Below are 21,214 nucleotides of genomic sequence, written 5' to 3' on the forward strand. Positions count from 1 at the left end.
GCGGAAGCTCATGATTGAATACGGAATAAGAAAATACGTCACATCGGATATGAAGGAAGCACAGTGTGGCACCGCTGCGATACCAGCATAAAAGGAAAGGGTAACAGAGGAAATGTAGTTTCCTTATGCCTTGGCCGATCACGCGTGCCAAGTACAGGGTAGTCTGAAAAAAATGTCTTTAATAAGCCAACAGAAAGTAGGTGTGCTATTTATTTATGGAGAACGCAGTAGGAAAGCTAATAGAACAACTGAGTTATACACATAAAGATATCACGGTAGTCGGTGTTCAGAAGGTATAACAATTCAGGGAATGTGGAAAGAATGCTTATCGCAAGGGCGTTGGAATATTTCGCAGAGGGTAACGAGCAGGCTTGCAACGAACAGAGTGAACGAAATAGATTTTCTGACAGCCGTTGGTCATAATTAACATTTTAGCTCCAGAGAATGTGTAAGTGGCTCTGGAAGAAGCCAGCCCAGCGTTGTTCGCATTTTACTCTTGATAGGACATGAAGGCGTTATCCGATTACAAGACTGTTAAGGTTTCGTGGTCGCCTGTTAACAAATTGTCTGTTGGCTTCTGTCTCGGTTTCTTCGGCCGACGTTTGTTGATAAATTTCTGACGTTTCTCCAGTACGAGTGGCTGCCATTGTGAAAGCTTCACCCTCCACTGTCAAGCTCGCGACCGCAGATTATATGTACCTGGCAATTACATTCGGGAGTTTACCGAATACCACGAACATGCGGAGAAGTCTGTGATGGAATGACTGGACGAGAAATCAACGAGATTTCTGAGACCAACCACCTTGTGAAATTCGCCGACAAGGAAATTTTTACTGTTGAGAAGAACTATTACACCTGCTTGTTCACGGAAGCTATAGATATACACAAACATTGCAACAGCTTCGACAAGAAAGAAGAAAGAGTCAAAGTGAATAGGTCCTGGATTCCTGTGTTGCAGTGAACAATCGCTTCAGGTATTGTTGTTGTAGTCTTCAGTCCTGAGACTGGTTTGTTACAGCCCTCCATGCTACTCTATCCTGTGCAAGCTTCTCCAATCTCCCAGTACCTACTGTAACCTACATCCTTCGGAATCTGCTTAGTGTATTCATCTCTTGGTCTCCCTCTACGATTTTTACCCTCCACGTTGTCCTCCAATACTAAATTGGTGATCTCTTGATGCCTCAGAACATGTCCTACCAACCGATCCCTTCTTCTAGTCAAGTTGTGCCACAAATTTCTCTTCTCCCCAATTCTATTCAATATCTCCTCATTAGTTATGTGATCTACCCATTTAATCTTCAGTATTCTTCTGTAGCACCGCATTTCGAAAGCTTCTATTCTCTTCTTGTCCAAAGTATTTATCGTCCATGTTTCACTTCCATACATGGCTACACTCCATACAAATACTTTCAGAAACGACTTCCTGACACTTAAATCTATACTCGATGTTAATAAATTTCTCTTCTTCAGGAACGCTTTCCTTGCCATTGCCAGTTTAAATTTTATATCCTCTCTATTTCGACCATCATCAGTTATTTTGCTCCCCAAATAGAAAAATTCCTTTACTACTTTAAGTGTCTTATTTCCTAATCTAATTCCCTCAGCATCACTCGATTTAATTCGACTACATTCCATTATCCTAGTTTTGCTTTTGTTGATGTTCATCTTATATCCTCCTTTCAAGACACTGTCCATTCCGTTCAACTGCTCTTCCACGTCTTTTGCTGTCTGACATAATTACAATGTCATCGGCCAACCTCAACGTTTTTATTTCTTCTCCATGGATTTTGATACCTACTCCGAATTTTTCTTTTGTTTCCTTTTCTGCATGCTCAATATACATATTGAATAACATCGGGGAGAGGCTACTACCCTGTCTCAGTCCCATCCCAACCACTGCTTCCCTTTCATGTCCCTCGACTTATATGACTGCCATCTGGATTCTGTACAAATTGTAAATAGCCTTTCGCTCCCTGTATTTTACCCCTGCTACCTTCAGAATTTGAAAAAGAGTATTCCAGTTAACACTGTCAAAAGCTTTCTCTAAGTCTACAAATGCTAGAAACGTAGGTTTGCCTTTCCTTAATCTATTTTCTAAGATAAGTCGTAGGGGCAGTATTGCCTCACGTGTTCCAATATTTCCACGGAATCCAAACTGATCTTCCCCGAGGACGGCTTCTACCAGTTTTTCCATTCGTATGTAAAGAATTCGCGTTAGTATTTTGCAGCCGTGACTTATTAAACTGATAGTTCGGTAATTTTCACATCTGTCAACACCTGCTTTCCTTGGGATTGGAATTATTATATTCTTCTTGAAGTCTGAGTGTATTTCAGCTGTCTCATACATCTTGGTCACCAGATGGTAGAATTTTGTCAGGGCTGGCTCTCGTAAGGCTGTCAGTAGTTCTAATGGAATGTTGTCTACTCCCGGGGTCTTGTTTCAGGTAGCAAGCGGAAATCCGAAGCGGAAATGACCACGGAAAGCTCTTGGACGTTGGCACGCCAGGTATATATAACTTGCGGCTGTAAGATCCACTCAAGTGTACCACCAGCAGTTGAGGATGAGTCTTTGACAATGCCGGCGATTCGTGCTGGCGAAACGTCAGAAAAATTATTCAACAAACGTCGGCCGGAGAACCCGAGACAGAAGCCAACAGGCAATTTGTCATTATCAGTTTGCATGCACGTTCGCAGGATTTGACGTTATTGGACTTCTTTATCTGGTAAAAATTCAAAGATGAACTCTATACACAAGCTCCGACGACCTAAGAGGATTTAAAACATGGCATAGTTGCAGACTGGGCTGGTGTCTGTTATTTTGTTGACGATCCACATTCTATTCGAGTACTAAAACAGCGATTAGTGTTGGTCATTGCTACCATAGTATTTTGTTGTTCATAAATGCAATAATTACAGTATCACAGAAAACTTTTAACACTATTTTATCCATGAAACGCAGGAGAGATAAATATATTATAGCAAAAGATGGTTTCTGTAATAAGCGCCAGAGCAGTACGGAGATGTTGAACATACTCCAGTGGCAGACGCAGCAAGTGACGTGTTGTGCAACACAGAATGGTTTGTTATTGAAATTACGAGAGAGTACGATCCGAGGAGAGTCAGGCAACATATTACTTCCTCCAATATGCGCGTCCCGAAATATTCATAAAAAGAAAACCACTGACTTTACAGCTATTCCGGAGATTTATTGGCAATCAGTCTTTCCACGCGCCGTTTGCGAAAGGAACGGTGAAGGTGGGATCATTTAGTGGTACCAAAAGTACGTCCAACCCCACACTATAAGGCGGCTTGTGGGTTATAGTTGTCATTAGAAATGGGTTTTGTCTAGATACTGGTTGCAAGTCGAAACATTATCTAATTCCTTGTTCTAGAATTTCTTACTGGACATTGGAAATATTGTGTGCCTTCGAAGCGAATGACTGCAGTATTCGGCGAGAAATGTGAATTTGGCTGAACAGCCTTGGTGGACTACCTCAATGGGTTCGATGCGGAGCTCCATGTCGACCTCCTGCTCGCGTATCTTGCGCAGCGTGTCCATGACGAGCCTCACGTCATCCAGGTCTCGGATGGGCCTCTCGAGCTTCCGCTCCATCTCGCTGATCACTGCGTACACGTAGTCCATCTCCCGCCGATATTTCTTCTTTAGCGCCTGTCCGATGCGGTAGGTGCATGCCCGCACCTCAGTCAGTAGACCAAATTTTAGTTTCTCTGTAAGGGCGAGAAAAGTATTTGAAATACAAAACCAACGATGAAAATACAAATAATGGTGACATATTGTACAGTCTTAATTCCTGTTAACAAAATTGCGTCACAATTACTAGCATCGGATGAAATGAGATCAATGCGGCCTCCACGTTACAGAGAGAGCTCACTGGGCAGTTGTACGACTACATCTTACACCCAGGCTACGAAAGTCGTGGGATAGTGATATGCACATATACAGATGGCAGTATTATCGTGTACACAAGCAACACTGAGTGAAATAACCGCAGAAATCAATGTGGGACGTACGGCGAACGTATCCGTTCGGAAAAAGCAGCGAAATGTGGCGTTAATGGTCTACAGCAGCAGACGAACGACGCGAATGCCTTTCTAACAGCACAACATCGCCTGCAGCGCCTCTCGTGTGATCGAGACCGTATCGATTTGACCCTATGCGACTGGAAAAACGTGGTCTGGTCCCAATTTCAGTTAGTAACAGCTAACGGTAGAGTTAAAGTGGGGCGCAGACCCCACAAAGCAGTGGATCCAAGCTGTCAACAAGGCACTGTGCAAGCTGGTGGTGCCTGTGTGGGCTGTGTTTACATGGAATGGGCTGGGTCCTGTGGTCCAATCGAACCAGTCATTGACTGGAAATGGTTGTGTTCGGCTACTTGAAGACGATTTGCAGCCATTCATGGACCTCATGATCCCAAACAACGATGGAATTTTTATGGATGAGAATGCGCCATGCACCAGGCCACAATTGTTCGTGGTTGGCTTGAAGACTGGAAGACGGATTGCCAACGATTCTACGACAATTTTATGGAAGAGTATCTCTTATTTCAATTCCAGCTGTGGGCTGTGTTTACATGGAATGGGCTGGGTCCTGTGGTCCAATCGAACCAGTCATTGACTGGAAATGGTTGTGTTCGGCTACTTGAAGACGATTTGCAGCCATTCATGGACCTCATGATCCCAAACAACGATGGAATTTTTATGGATGAGAATGCGCCATGCACCAGGCCACAATTGTTCATGATTGGCTTGAAGACTGGAAGACGGATTGCCATCGATTCTACGACAATTTTTTGGAAGAGTATCTCTTATTTCAATTCCAGCTTGGCTACGACCAGTCCATCTAAGAACAGAATCTCCAAAACTTGAGCTCCAAGTGGAAATTACAATTACTTCTTTTTCTCACATTATTTCTTTGTAATTTTTAAAAAAAATCCACTGAATAATTGTTAACAGAAAAAGTACTTCTTTTTTTTACTTTTTATTTTACCATCATTAAAAATATGTTCTTCCATAGTTAATTCATTCGACAGAGATGAAGTTAATCAAATAAGAACTAATAAAGAAATAAATGGATGTTCTATTCTAGACAGAATATTGTTTCCATTTTTAATTGTCATAATGTCAAACAGATTTGCCAAATAACTATAGACTAATTTTTTATTAGATTTTCCATCATAGACTGGATAATCTGTTCCATCGGTTACAATGATAATGGAATTCATATAAAGTTGTGAATGATTAGGTTAAGTTCATCTGCCTCCAATGTTAAGATTAATTTCTATTTCTTTGTTTTGAATATTTAAATTATTCTTAGCTTTTCATTGACAGGAATTGAGTGATATTGGTAACATTGATTCTTACTCATTTATAAAGGAAAATGTTCACTAAGACATTTTTAAAATAACTGTAACTGTTGATCCATTGAAGTCAATCAAATCGTTATTTTCACCGGTTATAGTTATTTCTAAATTGTGAATAGTGTCAAAAACTGGAGTATCTACAGGATAATTTGGGTCATAAATTATTGGTCCTCCTAATTCAGCATTTGATTTAACTGAAGAAATAACATTAGTTGCTCAGTGAAAATGATCAGCATGTTTAAGAAACATTCCATAGGCTAGATAAAAATTTATATTTACTGATTTGAATGGTATTATTTTTGGTAAACTACTACCAACGGTTTTCGGTTTGGGTTCAATAATTTTAGCATTACGATTAAAAATTTGTCCAGTAATATCTTCTTTATCCATAAATAATGTAATGTAACTTTCTATACTAACATATTTAAAATTTTATCTTCTTTAATGTGTATGTTAGGTTTTTGAATGAATAAATTTTTGGAAGGTTTTGAAACTGTATTGACTGATGGGAACTATTATTTTCTGGAGAAGTTTTTGGTGTTAAAAAACTGAATAAAAAGCAATTAATGTAAATTTCTATAAGAGACTCATGCAGGAAAAGTTAATCTTTTTTAAGAACTGATGATTTACCACTCAGTTGGAAAACAGCTCATTTATTATTAACAAAATTTATGTAAACAAATGATGGACTGGGAACTGAAAAGAAGAATCCCAGAGAAGAAACCGAAAAAAAAACACAGTCAGCCTTAACCAAATGCTATTCAATGTTCAGTAATGGGACTCAGTGGTTGTGGAAAATGAGATTAGTTATCAGTAATTATATTCTAGCTCCAGGATGGTTCAATTGGGATAAAATTAACCATTTGTATATTTATTCTACAAAATTAGATCAACGACAACATTAAAAAAATTATGGGAAGTGTGAAAAAATTGAAGATAAAATTAATAAAAAGCGCTGCTTTTATTGTAAATAGTGAAGACATTCTTCAGTTAGATGAATGTGAGGATAATTCAGTTGTTATACATGACAATTTCATCCTTGAAAATCAGGATGTAGTTAGCGAATCTTTCCTAAAGGTAAACATAAATGAATAGGTTGTTTTTAACTCAAACATATTCAAAAATATCAAAATTATTAGTTACAGGTAATCTTAATTTTTAAAATATTTTCATACAAGATGACATGAATTTATATCATATGTATTATGAGTTTCTTGGAGTTGACTTTAAATTTGACGATTTTAAGGAAATGTGTAGTAAATGTTGAAAAACGATGAATTTGGTTTTACTACACTAGAAAGGACAAAAAAATTAGTAATGGTAAATACAAAGAAAAGATTAAGAATTTTTTGAAAACATAAATGTTGAACATAAACATTGAATATTAACATCGAACATAAATGTTGAACGTAAATGTTGAACATAAATATTGAACTGAAAAAACATAATTGATTATTGTTTTTTATCCTTAATAGATGTTTACAAAATGTGACAGACATTTATAAAAAAGCTAAACGAAATAGAAAAGGAAAAGAAAAATTAAAAGAAGAGTTTGAAAAATGGAAAACAAATGAAGAAAAGGTGCGAAAAATTTAAAAAAGAAGATCAACCAGCTATCGATGCTATCGAACAAGTTAAACAAGGATTCAAAGGATTGAAGAAAACAGAGAAGTTGAAAAACAAGTGTTTCTAATCATCAACATTACTTTGAAGAATTTAATCATATTCCACTAATTAAACAGCATAATAGTTCACAACATGACTATAAGCTAAGCAAATCAGAAATACAGTGTTTGCTAAGGAATTATAAAGAAGATATTATAGATAGTAAAAAGTTAAAAAATGAAGAAGAATCATGGAATATTGAAAAAATATTAGTTTCAGAATGTTAGAGTTTATCAACAATAGTGAAGATACAGTTTGTGGATGAACATGTGTCAATAGATTTATGAATACTGGAAAATTACCAGTAAAATCTCATGTGTTAGAGAAAAGTCGTAAAAACATAACATTTTTGTAGAGGAAATAAAGATTTGGGAAAAATCACAAAGCTGATAAAAACTTCAATTCTTTGCAAACAAATGAATGTATTCTGAAGTTGCTTCCTTTGGTGCAAAACTGGCAGCAACAGGTGTTAGAGGAATAATGTACAGAAAAACGATATTAGGAGTGGCTATTGAAACTGATGATAAATGATGGCATTTATAAAATTCTTTAATAATCTATGTAAGTGAATAACTTTAGTATTGATTATACTTTCATCCAAGTGGTAAAAGTAAAGCAAAGCCAGTATTAGTTAAATTAAATAATGAACAGTTACATAGTATCGATAATTTTTCAACTGATGCTCAAAAAAGGAAGAGAGATAAGAAAACTGGTGAATATTTACTTATTACATTAGTTATTTCTGTAGTGGATAAAAACTGATGAAAATCTAATGGAAAAGGAAGAAGGTTCTGGGATAACAAAATATGAAGGAAGATTTTTACCAATTTTACTGGTGATATTTTTCTCTTGTTTCATGTGTTCATAATAATCAGATAATTAATATCGAATTATATGAGCAAAAAGACATGATTTAATGATGGAAAAGAAAGGAACAGGAATGAGAAAGGTGAAAAAATTATGAAGAAATAATTAAAAAGTACAGCAATCCTTTACGTAATTTTTAAATAGAAGAATTAGTTGAACAATTAAAAATTACTGTATTCATGACTCACAAATTACAAAATAATCAAAGAAATCTTGAATGTGAAATAGTTTACCTTAGATACTTCCAACCAAATTGGTACACACCAGATAACTCGAAAAATCGAAATTTGTTTTTGATTCGTTTGGTGGTGATACTCCAAAAGAATTAAAAATTATTTAGGATAAAATTACTTATATCAATGTTGAAAAAATACTGGATTTAACGTATTTATTTGTAGACATTTACATTTATTTGTCTCAAAATTACTATCAAATGGTTAGAACTTTAAAGAAATTTTAAATATAATAAAGGGACATTTTTTAGAAATAAGACAAATGTTTTTTTTCTTTAGGAACAGCAGCGAAATATATGTCTGGTAACAACATGATTGTTTAAGTTGATACAGCTACTAATAAAAAGTAATCTTTATTTACAACAGTCTATTTCAGCTTAATCGCCATTTTCAAGTATCTGCAATTACAATTTTGGTGTGAAGAGGTATGAGTTAAATACTCTCAAAAATTGAATCATAACTTAAAATAGAAGAAATATTTATTGAACTGGGTAATGTTAACGAAAAAATAAACTATTTTAATTAAGATTTAGAAATTGAACCAACAAATTTTGTAATGATTTAAAAACATAAAACAGCAACCTAACTTTAAAACAGATGTACAAAATTAAACTATTCAATGTCATAAATAATTAGAAAATTTAATGAAGAAATTTCATAATGAATTAAGTTGGATTCTTAATTCATCTAAAAGCTACATTTAGTTTGGTTGCTAAAAGAACAGTAAATGTAAAAGATCCAATTGATAAAACAGATGTTGTTAATAAACAGTATTTACAAAAAGAATTTAAAAAATCTTGTTACAAAACCACAATCCATAAGTATTATAACATAATTCAGGAAATACCTCAATAAGGACGATTTAAAATCTCATTACAATGTATGAATATTCGAGTAATTCAATATAATTAAATAGTTATGTGAACAAAACAGATTCTAGTGAAAAAATCAATTAATTAATAAAAATAATCTAACTAATTACTATACAAAAAAGGAAAAGCTTTGTCATATTATTTCTCAAAGCTAGAATTAGCACCGTGCATAAGTCAAATATGTAATTTTTGAAATAAAATCTGTGATAAAAAATTATTTGGATTTCGCTTATAAATGTAAGTGCAATAAAATTTTTAATTTTGAATACGATTTTAAACTTAAGAATAACATTGTTACTGCCAAAAATGTAGGTAAATTGTCATTTAATGATTTCGATATTTCAGTAAGGATTGATAAATTGTAGAGAACAAATGGAAGACATTATTCATTGTTACTTAACAAATCAAATGTCTTAGATGTAAGATTAAATGATTCTATAAAAACTGTCCCCATACATTTAAAAATAATTTTCTTTGGTGAATTGTTATCAAAATCAAATAAAAATGATGGAGTAGTTCGATAATTACTAAATTTTTTATCTATATAGATGGACAAATGTTCAATCCTTCACGATTATCACATCTACAATAAGAAGTATAAAAATTTATTGAAGCAAATAATCCTCATAGAGTAACAACTAAAAATGGAAGACAAAGAATTAAAGGTCTTTGTTCAATTTGTAAAACTAAAAAGAGTAAATTCATTAAAAAAATTTCAGTGATGAGGTGAAGACTGTTAATATGTACATTGAAACATATTAAGTCCTAAAGGACATATTTGAGAAGAAGTTATATAAGCTGGTGGGAAAATATATAAAAGAAGAAATATAATTTTTCTTGTAATTCATTATATATGGCAGTCTGATCCAGTTGAAATGGATACAGCTAATATGTAAGGAATATTAAAGATAAACAAAAGATATATTATAAGATCTTCTTTAGTGTTATATTTAAGTTTGATATTTGGACGATTTAAAAAGGAATATAATAAAATTTATTATTTTTTATTTATGGATGGAAAGTACATAGAAAGTGATTTGTTTATTGTGTGAACAAGAAAAACAAAATAATAAGAAATTAAAAATAATGAAAATGTTTGCCCTTAGCAGTGGATTGTAATGGCTGTATAAAGAAACGAAAATGATATATAGAAAGAAACTGTAATATACAAGAAAAAAAGAACTAGAATCATAAAACACACATAAGTTCAGTATTTAAAAAGGAACTTAAAAAGTTACTAATAATATTCAAAATTGACATCATAGTTCAGAAAATTGCGCCAATTATTAAAAACATTAATAAAAAATTATCAAAAATTGGATGTTTCTTTGGATAACTTGGGTCTAAAATATACTTAAGAAAGACTAAAAATTAATTTATAATGAAATAGTAGTAATAATTCATTAGATGTCGAATTAATTTTTAATTTTGTTAGTTTCATAACACATTTTGGTTAATCTTTCCTACAGCTATTGAATTCATTTAAGAAATCATCCTCTGGGTAATCAATACAAGAACTGTTATATTTATTATTTATTTCATTCTGTGGATAAACTGTACCACATATCTTTCATTCCCTTAAGAAATCATCATCCTTTATTCAATTTCCTGTATAATGTTCTCTGCAATTCAGTTAAGAAATCTTCATTACTATCATTCATGGTTGTTTGTTATATTTTGTTTGGATTTAATACCTTTATTTCATAATGGCCATATGGTAAAGTATTTATTCCAACTAGTATTATAGACCTTTTATCATTGTCAGATTTCAAACAAGATTATTACATTCAGTGGTATTTAGTATATGTTTATGAGATCTAATTAAATTAATTTTTCTTCATTTTTTTAATTTCTTGTTTAAAAGTTATTTGTAATCATTGAAGGTGGTTTCATTTTTCCAATGGATTTCTTAACTCCTTTAGATTTTTTATATTCTTGATTTGCTATACAAAGCATATATTTCCGATCAGATACCAACGTGTTCTAACATAATTCTTTCATAATTTTCATCTTTAATTTTTCGTGAACCCTTCTTGTTCACTTGTGGAGGTCAATATATATTATTTTTTGAATAATCTCTAGCGAAATATTTGTTTCCTTTCAATTTTATGCCATTATAAAAATCTTCAGTTCTGAAACTGAAGAACCAAAAAAAAGAAACACCTTCCTAAGAACATGTAGGACCCCCACAAGCATGCAGAAGAGTGGCAAGATGACATGGCATGGACTTGACTAGTGCCTGAAGTAGGACTGGAGGAAAATGATACCACAAATCCTGCAGGACTGTCCATAAATCCGTAAGAGTACAAGGGGGTAGAGATCCCTTCTGAATACCATGTTGCAAGGCATACTAGACAAGCTTCATAACGTTTATGCCTGGCTAGTTTGGTCCCCATCGGAAGTGTTTAAACTCAGAAGAGTGTTCCTGAATCCACTATTTAGCAATTCTGGACGTGTGGGGTGTTGCATTATCCTGCCAGGTCTGTCAGAATGTAAAATGGAGATGAATGGATTCAGGTGATCAGTCAGGATGCTTATGTATGTGTCATCTGGCAAACTGGTATCTAGACATGTCAAGGGTCCCCTATCACTCCAATAGAACGTGACCCACACCACTACAGAACTTCCCCCAGTTTGAACATCCCCTGCTGACATGCAGGGTCCATGGATTCATGAGGTTGTTTCCATACCTGTACACATCCGTCTGCTACATACAGTTTGATGTGAGACTCGTCTGGCTGGGCAGTATGTTTCCAGTCTTGTGTTGGTACTGAGGGGCCCCAATGAAGTGTAAAGCTTTGTGTTGTGCAACCATCACGGGTACACAAGTGGGTCTTTATCTCTGAAAGCCCATATCAATGATGTTTTGTTGAATAGTTGGCACGCTGACACTTGTTGATATGCCAGCATTGAAATCAGCAGCAATTACACAGTAGCACTGTACTTCTGCCATGTTGAATGATTCTCTTCATTCGTTGTTGGTCCTGTTCTTGCAGGATATTTTTCCAGCCACAGTGATGTAGATTTAATGTTTTACTGGATTCCTCACTTTCACAGAACATTCTTGAAATGTTCATGTGGAAAAATTCCCACATCATTGCAACCATGGAGATGCTGTGTCCCATCATGGGTGGTAAATGGTCATGAAAATCATGAAATTTTCTAGGATATTCTAAATCAGCTTCTAAAAGGTAACCATATTTATTATCATCTGGTATTTCAAGTATTTTTCTGGAATTGAGATATTTTGACCCTCACCAACTTACATTTTTAAATGGTAAAAATTGACTCATAGACCAACTGTATAAAATATTTGTGTCCAAATATGTAATATAATTTTATTGTGTTTTCTGGAATAAAATTATTCATATATTTTTATTAGATTAGCCATTTATTTTAATCCTATAAGAATTCCTCGCCGAATTCTCTTTCAATTAAGAAAATCATGTGATAATTGTTTGATAAATTTAATTCAATTTCTCTCATTTTTAACTTAGAATCCCAAATATGAAGATGGATCAAGTTAGTGAGTTTTAACACAAGTATAACTAAAATTTTCAGAAATATCCACCAATAATAAAACATCAGATTTATTATATACTCCTTATTCTTGTACATTTTTAATATTAAATATTTTCTTGCAGTAATTCTGCCTGATTATACTCTTTATCAGAAATATTGAACTGATTAAGCCTTGAATAAAAACTTTCTTCATTAGGTAATTAAATTTCTTTTAATTCTACTTCAGGATCCATATACTCATAAAGATAACCTCCTTTTTTAATTATGAAATGTAATTGTTCACCTTTAAAATTGTTTTGATGTTTCTTTAGTCATTTCGTTTTAAAGATACAATGCCATAAATTCAATGGTATTCAAACCTTCATATATTTAACTGAAAGAAATATATTTTTGTTCATTATTTGTAATAGGGCTAATAACTTAATATCTATTGCAAATTCATTAATAAACAAATGAACATCGTAATTTTTAAATTATAAATATAAACAGGTAAAATGAAGGATTTTTATAATTAATATTATGTTGTATATAATATTCATGAACACTTCCTCAGTATTTTCCTGTTAAGTGAGAATGAGCTCTTGCTTTTATTTCAAGTTTAATAAGTTTTTCGTCACACATAAAATGTTTTGGAATTTTTTTTAAATTTATTTATCTTCTTCAGTCATTATCATTAGTACAATTCTTTCTATCGCTTTTTAATTTCTCTAGATACTTGTTTTAGCAAGTGTGAGTTTTTCTACAGAATCTTTACTAGTATACATTAGATGTAGTTTTTAATTGCTGTTAAGAATATTTAACATAATAATGAAATTGAGAATAGTATATGTCTTTGGCATTTAGTGTTATAAGCTTTTTCAGGATTTGGTTAATTACTGTTAACATCCGTTAATATACATTCTAAATGAGCATAAATTACATAAGGAAATTACAATGAATGATGTTTCAGATTTAATTATGACACTTTTTATAGCGATATTTATATTTAGTGTTTCATGGACTTTAAAAAGTTTTTATTATTTTCTAACTTCTTGTTTAATTCTTAAGCATCTATCACAAGGATTAATTTTTGATATATTATTAAGCCTAGGATGCATGGTGCCGAAAACACACACGAATGCATATGCAGGGCCTCCAACGCCCTTACCTAATTTAAAATTTTCCTCTTTTCATATAAACATTCTTTGGAGTTAAATTTATTTCTGTCACATTTATTGTCATATTGAAATATTCCTAAGATACAGTAACAGGATCTAGTGGGCCTGATTAACATTTTATTCATTTTTTTAAAAAAAACTCCAAGAGTGAATTTTTATAAGTTACATCCATTTACATATAATATATACAAATAATTTAATTCACTTATAAGTTGCAGTTTACATTTTATAACATTTATTACAACCAATTTCTTCAATTAAAACATACTCATTATTCACAATATTATGTATGTAGGCAATATTTTGACAAAACGTTGTTATTCATTGTTCACACGAAATTGCATTTTTCTTAGTTTTCAACATGTGACAAACAAGATGCACAAAGAACGCCACTATGTTCCTTACAAATGTTGGTTTTACACTTAATGCACGTCATAGCACTTTTCCTGTGTTTATTATATGGACAATAATTGCATCTTCTTCTTTTTCCTGAAACAGGTAGTTGGTTCGGCAATATGACATCTTTTTGAACACCACATCTTTGCATGGCATCAACGATTTTCTTTGGACGATTAGGGATGTGAATACAAAGTTCCATTAGTGGTCTTATCATTTCCTCTGCTAAATCTCTTAGGAACAAACGCCTTTTATCACTTCTTCCACTATGGTATGTATGATGTTAGGCAGAAAATAAAATTTCACTGTTCATTGCTGTGACGTCCATCATATTCATCCATAATGCAAATGGCCATCTTCTTGTTTGTCTCTTGCAACTGTAATAACGAATTTTGTGGTCCATTTGATCTACTCCACCCTCGTAGAGTTATAGAACTTAATTATATCTGATTTCTTTTTTGCATGAGTTTCATCAATGTTTATGTCATGATGCATTATGCTAATGAGAACTACAGACCTTTTCTTTTTGGGAACATAGCTCACCATTGTAATGTCACCTCTAAATGCAAACAAAGAGGAATGAATCGCTCTTGAGGCAGATGGTTCCATCTCATTAGGAATTTCTGGTTTATTTTGTTTGGTTGTTCCCACTACTGTAATTTGCTTCTGAAGCATCTCTTCTGCCAGCTGCAAACTAGTAAAGAAGTTGGCAACAGTAATATTTTTTGATGATCCTTCAATGCTTTTAGCAAGGTCTTTCACCACATTCAATCCGAGATTTTTCTGAATAGGTTAATGGCGCTTCCTCCCCGTGTAAACGATTCTGTCTAAAGCATATGCAGATGTAGCATCACATAACCAAAATATTATTATGCCATACTTGGCTGGTTTAGAGGGCATATACTGGGTGAAGCTGCATCTTCCACGGAATGGGACTAGCTTTTCGTCAACTGTGAGCGAATTATTCGGAATCATTCTATTTCTACACTTGTCAAGAAATGGTTTTCATACACAGCGAACAGCTGCAAGTTTGTCATCTGCAGATCGAGCTTCACGGGTACACCTGCCATCAAATCTAATCATCCTCCTTATATCCTCGAATCTGTTTACTGACATGGTGGTCTTATATGTAGGATTTGCCTTTTCATCCAAGATTAATTCTCTAATAGGGACATCCCAACTCTTCTCAACACCAGAAAGCAGTAAAAGACCAAGAAAACCCTCCATTTCAGCAAGCGAAACGTTTTTCCACGTTTTAGCATGTAAAGAAGCCACTCTTCTCCCTTCAATATTTATGCAGTTCATGATTTCTTCTAGTATTTCCTTGGAGATGAAATAGTCCCAGGCATCCTTAGGTTTACAGGTTTTCAAACCACAGGCTGGACCAGGTGCCTTCTTTACGATCTTATGGACAGGCGTACGAAAAGTTGCAGGAGGATCTAATTTCCAAATCGTTCCATTCCAACTAATGTATGTGTGGTCTTCTATACCTTTTTGTGGTGGTTCTTCATTTTCAGACTCTGATGAAGTAATATTATCGGAAGGACTGTCATCTGTCGCAATATTCACATCTGCAGGTTCATTGGCTGATTCTTCACTACTTGCATCTTCAAAAATATTTCCTTCCTCGCAAGAATCATCTTCTTCAAACCACTGAGCCACAACTTTTCAAAATTAGCTACATTTGCATGTACTGACTCTCTTGCTTTGCGTGTCGAAGCCATAGCAAAAGGCGTGTCTCCCGAACAGCAGCCTGTGCAGCACTAAACAAGTCATACTCGTAACAATATGGGTCTTGCAGCAACAAATAAACTACAGTAACAATGAGGCTGACAAGAGCAGCACAGGATAACAATCCTATGTAATAATAAAACATTTCATAGCAAAAAGATCAATAATACACCGACATCGCCAATATGTGAAAGGAGTGTGAATTATTTTTTAGTTATACTATTATTACTACAGCTACTGCTACTGTTGGCACTCTTTTTGCTGGAAATACCTCTACAGTTATTGTTGAATTAATAACTGCTCCCAGACAAATTTTGAAGGCAATATAGGCTAAAGAACATTTATAAATGTGTCAGGGCTTCTGAAGCCCTGCTTATGCATTCACAGTGTATGGGTAAACATATTGAATTATACAAATAACTTAAAAAGGTATCTCGTTCAGACTTGATAGGAGGAATGTCACAGTGTTAGTGAAAGAGTACTGGAAAGCAGTTTGAAATGAAACAAACTATTACTGAACTTTTTTAAAAATGAAGACATACAAGGGCCTCGGAGGCCCTGTATATGCATCCTAGGGTTAATTATGTTATAATCAATTAATTCAGATAATTCCTTTATCCAAAAACATTGCGTATTATTTTCATCATGGATTAAATAAAAAGGTTTTTCTTGTTTTTTTTTGTTTGGTGAATTTGGTAAGCAATACTGATTTCATCATGAGTATAAAAATCAACGGAAATATTTGATTTTTAATTTAGGAATGTCTGTTAATTGAAAAGGAATATAAATTTTTCCCTCTTCAAAAATTCATATATTTCAAGACCAATATTTTTATATGTGCTAAATCTATCTGCATTATGATCTTGTGGATATAGAGCTGATTTTATTGAAAAAAAAAAAACATTTTTGATTGTTGTTTTTAATATTAATTACAGCTGTTTTCTTTCAATTACTTCAGGTAAATCTATGGATTATATTGAATTGTGTTTACTGACAACTAATTCTAAATTTTTTATAAAAAATAAATACCAACCATATTTTTTGCTTTGATTTTTTTGCATGTCTGTTGTAGCTCTTTAAAAATAAGCCTATTATTAAGAACAATAGATTATTGTTCTTAATAAATTTCGATTAAAGTTAAATTCTGGTATTTCTTCTTGTCCCTTAAATCTACAATAATACTTCTTAAATTCAATCAATCTCCTTTGTGATAAAATTTCTTTAATTTACTGGTTACTTCTAAACTTTTTTGATTAAAAATTATTGTCACTTTCCAGTTTTATTGGTGTTGATAATTCAAAAGTTATAGTTCTAACTGCAATGCAGACGTTTTTCCTCTTAATTTGTTTATTCCATATAAAATTCGTAATCATCAAACGTATAACCTAAAAAATTCTTCTCATAATTTTTTTGTTTAATTTCTCGGTATTTCTCCAGTAGAAGGCCTCATGTAATTCTATTTTTCCTTCCACAATCGTTATTATTAATACTGGTCTGGGGTTTTCGGTTAATTTTTTTATTACCCTCTGATTTTCCAACAAGCTTGACTAATTCTTGTTTATTAATCTGACTATAATTCTTTGAATTCCTCGATTTAGAAATTTTTTAAATGTCATTTAAAGTTCTATTTTTCACTTCATTATCGTTGTTGTTAATATCATTTTTTGATATTTTAATAATTTGGTTAACACTTATTTATTAAGTTTAGAAATTTTTTAATTTTTTCATTTTATGGATTTCATGGAGTTCTTTTATTGTTGTATTATCAATTTCATTATCGTTATTGTTGATATTAACCTTGGGATTTTGATTAATTTCAAGTAATTGTTCTCTAACAAGTTCGGAATAATTTTTTTTTGTTTCACAAATTTCTTGAAGTTCTTTTGCAGTATTATACCACAAAATAATGTTATTATAATTACTAGTAAGTGTCAAATTAAATTCTGAATAACTTTCCAGTTTATTTGTTTTCTAAAAATTATTTATGTCTTGTAATCTGAGATTCTCTTTTAAAGAGTTTATTTTATTATTTATATACTTATATTATCTAAGGGCTTTTTATTTTTTAAGACACAGTTGAACAGTACTTGTCAGTTTCTTTAATTTTTAAGAATGGAAATTTTAGATCTTTATTTTATAAAAGTTTGAGATTGTTATTAAATTTTTGTTTGTATAAAAGGAAAATACTGCAAGTACTTATAAGCCATTAATGTATAAGACAAACGAATCTGGTGTATTTTGTATAAATAAAAAACTATTATGGATGATAATAACGGGAATCTGTTAAATGAACTTACTGTTACAGTAAAGGTTGTACAAGAGGACTTACTAAATAAACAGAATTGGAAGTAGATACATTTGGCATTATTTCAGAAGTTGAAAACTTGACAGCTAGATGTGGACAAGGGATTCACTAATTTTTAACAATAAATTTAAATTTATTCTTCTTGATTGTTATACTAAATTATATCTATGAACAAAAATTAGTTAGAAAAAAATGGTTAATTTGAAAGTTTCTAACATGGTACATTGAACTTAATGATCATTTAGTTCATGAACATGATTTTGAAGAAATTTAATTTTTTCTCTTTTTAAGTATTAACCAAATAAATCTATTTGATTAAATATTGATTATTCATTTTCTCTTATCCCTGATGTTAGTAAAATTTTTATATATAAATATATGACACAATAAGAACAATAAAATTAACACTTAGATTTTTATCTGTCTTTATTTATTTAATGGCAAAGTAGTTATATGCTCTTCACTGATTAATGATGAAAATGTGAATTATTTATATAATGTAAATGACAAACAAATTTATATAGTTTATGAATACTTTAAGAACAGGTGCATATTACTTACTTTGGTAGTTAAATTTTATTTCTGTGTTTGGATTACTGCTTAGGTTTCAAAAAACATGATCTAGAAAATATTAATTTTAACTGAAAAGTGCATGCAGATAAATATTAAATCTTAATCTATAGCCTTACTCCATTAAATATCAATTTAAACCAATTGGGTTTCAAAATAACTGCAGTCTAGACATTACAGTTATTTATACTTAAAGAGGCTAAATGTTGTACTTTCGTTGAAAACTGTGGCTGGATCTGCAAGGTATATATACTCTTCTCATTTGAAAATCTCCTCAAATTGCACTGTCCATGTGGTCACACATTGCCATCCATAAAAATGGCAAGATGCATACTGAAAAGGAGTATAGTGCCATGATAATGCTTACCAGTGATTGTATGATGTTCAAAGATTTGAAGGGTAACATTATGCCTCTGGACATGATAACACTGAAACAACGATTATTTGGGTACTTCGTTTTTTTTTCACTGTAGTTTAACCTGACTGATGAACCTCCTCAAAATAACAGGTTTCTGAAATAAGTGATTTTCAGTTTTTTACTCGTATTATTTCTTGTAATAAACTTAGAAATCGAACAATGTTTGAAAATATTTTAATCCTTCGATTTCGAGGTACATAAAATCAAAATATTAACATAAATCAGAAAATAAAAAAGTTCAGTCCATCCACTGCTCACTGCCTTTCTCAAAATGGGATAAGTGTTTGAAAGCTACAAAAAACCAACTGCAAACTGCTATTGTTTCCAATATTTTGGAACTCTGCTTAAAAATCATATTGTAATCAGGGATCATACAACTAACAGAGCATTATGAATAGTCAGTCATAAAGGGTGAAAACTGACACTGAAAATCTGTCTTTTTCGTGTTCTATTTTTACTGCGGACAATGAATGATTTGATATTAAATTTATAATTTAGTACTGTTACAATAATTTTCTTCCCATTTTATTATTTAATATATAAGGCAGACAAACGTTAAATTGTTGAACACAAATGAATCGTTGTACTTCTTTGGTACGTCACTGTGTAAAATATTTCCTGACTGGCGTTGGTGCTATTCTGACAAACAACAGATGTCCGATAAAGACTGTGAGAAACTACAATTTCACCAGAAGGGTACGTCTTTCGTACTGCATGTATCAACATACTCTAATAGGCCTATACATATGGTACTGGTATATTAATGTTGCAGCAGTGCTTTACTGGTGTTGATGCCATGTGATTGTTCTTTGTTTCTGTTGGCATTGTTATTAAAATTGTTCTGACAACTGCACCTGCTCTGTATATAAATGCAATATTTAAAAATGATGCAAACATTATAAAGAAGAATTACTCCTGTTCCTAAATGATTAATTTAAAAACGAAAAATGTAGCATTGGTCCTATATATTTGGGAGTTTTTAGAGAGTTATTAGTAAGAAATAAAAACACCTGTTGCAACTGACACTGTATAAGTACCGAAAAAAGCGGTTATTCATAACTAAATTATTTGTATTGGTTTAAGCTGATGGTTTTTCCCATTCCTACATCAGCCACCAAAACGATCATTTTGGTGATGTTGCTGGGTGCATTATGTGTTCTCTCCTCTACCCATATGATAGTTCTGGATAATTTTATATATATCAATATGAAAATCGTATTTTTTGAATTCAGTGGTTTGCTAAACGTTAATGCTTAACAAAATAACTTTGTCTGTTAAAAATTAATTTTTGTAAATTTATTCTTTAAACCAAATTAAAACTTTTAAAAATTAAATATGTTTGGTTGAGAAAAAAAATTATATTTTAACAAAATAAATCTATTAGATTAAAATTTTATATTTAACTATATAAATAAATTAAAAGTATTCAATGATTTTATGAAATTCTTTAATTTTTGAATAATTTAATTGTTTAGTTTTTAATTCCTTAGTGTTTAATGTTTTATATACTCTGTATTTTTGTATTTTTAATTTTTAATTTTCGAGTTTGTTAATTTTTAATTTTTTAATTTTAATTTTTTAAACTTTTTATTTTTTATTTATTAAAATTTTAATTCCTTCATTTAACATTTTTATATTTTGCCACAATTTTGTTTTTATATACTTAATTCACATATATCTGTATTTTTTATTTTTAATATTTTTATTCATATAACCTTAATAAACCATTTCTTCAATAAATGAAAACAAAATAAGCACATACTAACAAATTTATTAATTACAATACTTGCACAATTTTTGTGAAGCAAATGAACTGAAAGGCTACTCGAAATAAGATCAACCTCATGTCAGTTTTTTTACTGAAAATTATTTCAGGAACAACTTAAAGCATAAAATATTAAAAAGATTTTGAGATATTTGTAACAGCAAAAATACCTAGGAATTTTGTAAATTAAATAAGCAACAATGAGTCAATCTCACTGATATTCTTTAGAATGATATTAATAATATCGATAAGGGTGGGATATAGAACTTTATGAGAACTTCAAGAAACGTTAGAAAAAATATTGAAAATCATATGTATATAATTAATAATTA

The 21,214-nt window shown here is 31.8% G+C and overlaps 1 protein-coding gene across 1 annotated transcript in view; it reads right to left on the reverse strand.

Annotated features, from left to right (window-relative positions):
- LOC126471528 (dynein axonemal heavy chain 5) overlaps positions 1-21,214 on the reverse strand; it is a 1,073,018-nt gene that overhangs the window by 513,302 nt on the left and 538,502 nt on the right. Inside the window, exon 24 of the mRNA XM_050099754.1 lies at positions 3,494-3,729. Within this exon, the coding sequence (XP_049955711.1) occupies positions 3,494-3,729 (236 nt within the window). The remainder of the gene's footprint in view (positions 1-3,493; positions 3,730-21,214) is intronic.

The sequence above is a fragment of the Schistocerca serialis genome, chromosome 3 (genome assembly GCF_023864345.2).
Source record: "Schistocerca serialis cubense isolate TAMUIC-IGC-003099 chromosome 3, iqSchSeri2.2, whole genome shotgun sequence".
Lineage (NCBI taxonomy): Eukaryota > Metazoa > Arthropoda > Insecta > Orthoptera > Acrididae > Schistocerca > Schistocerca serialis.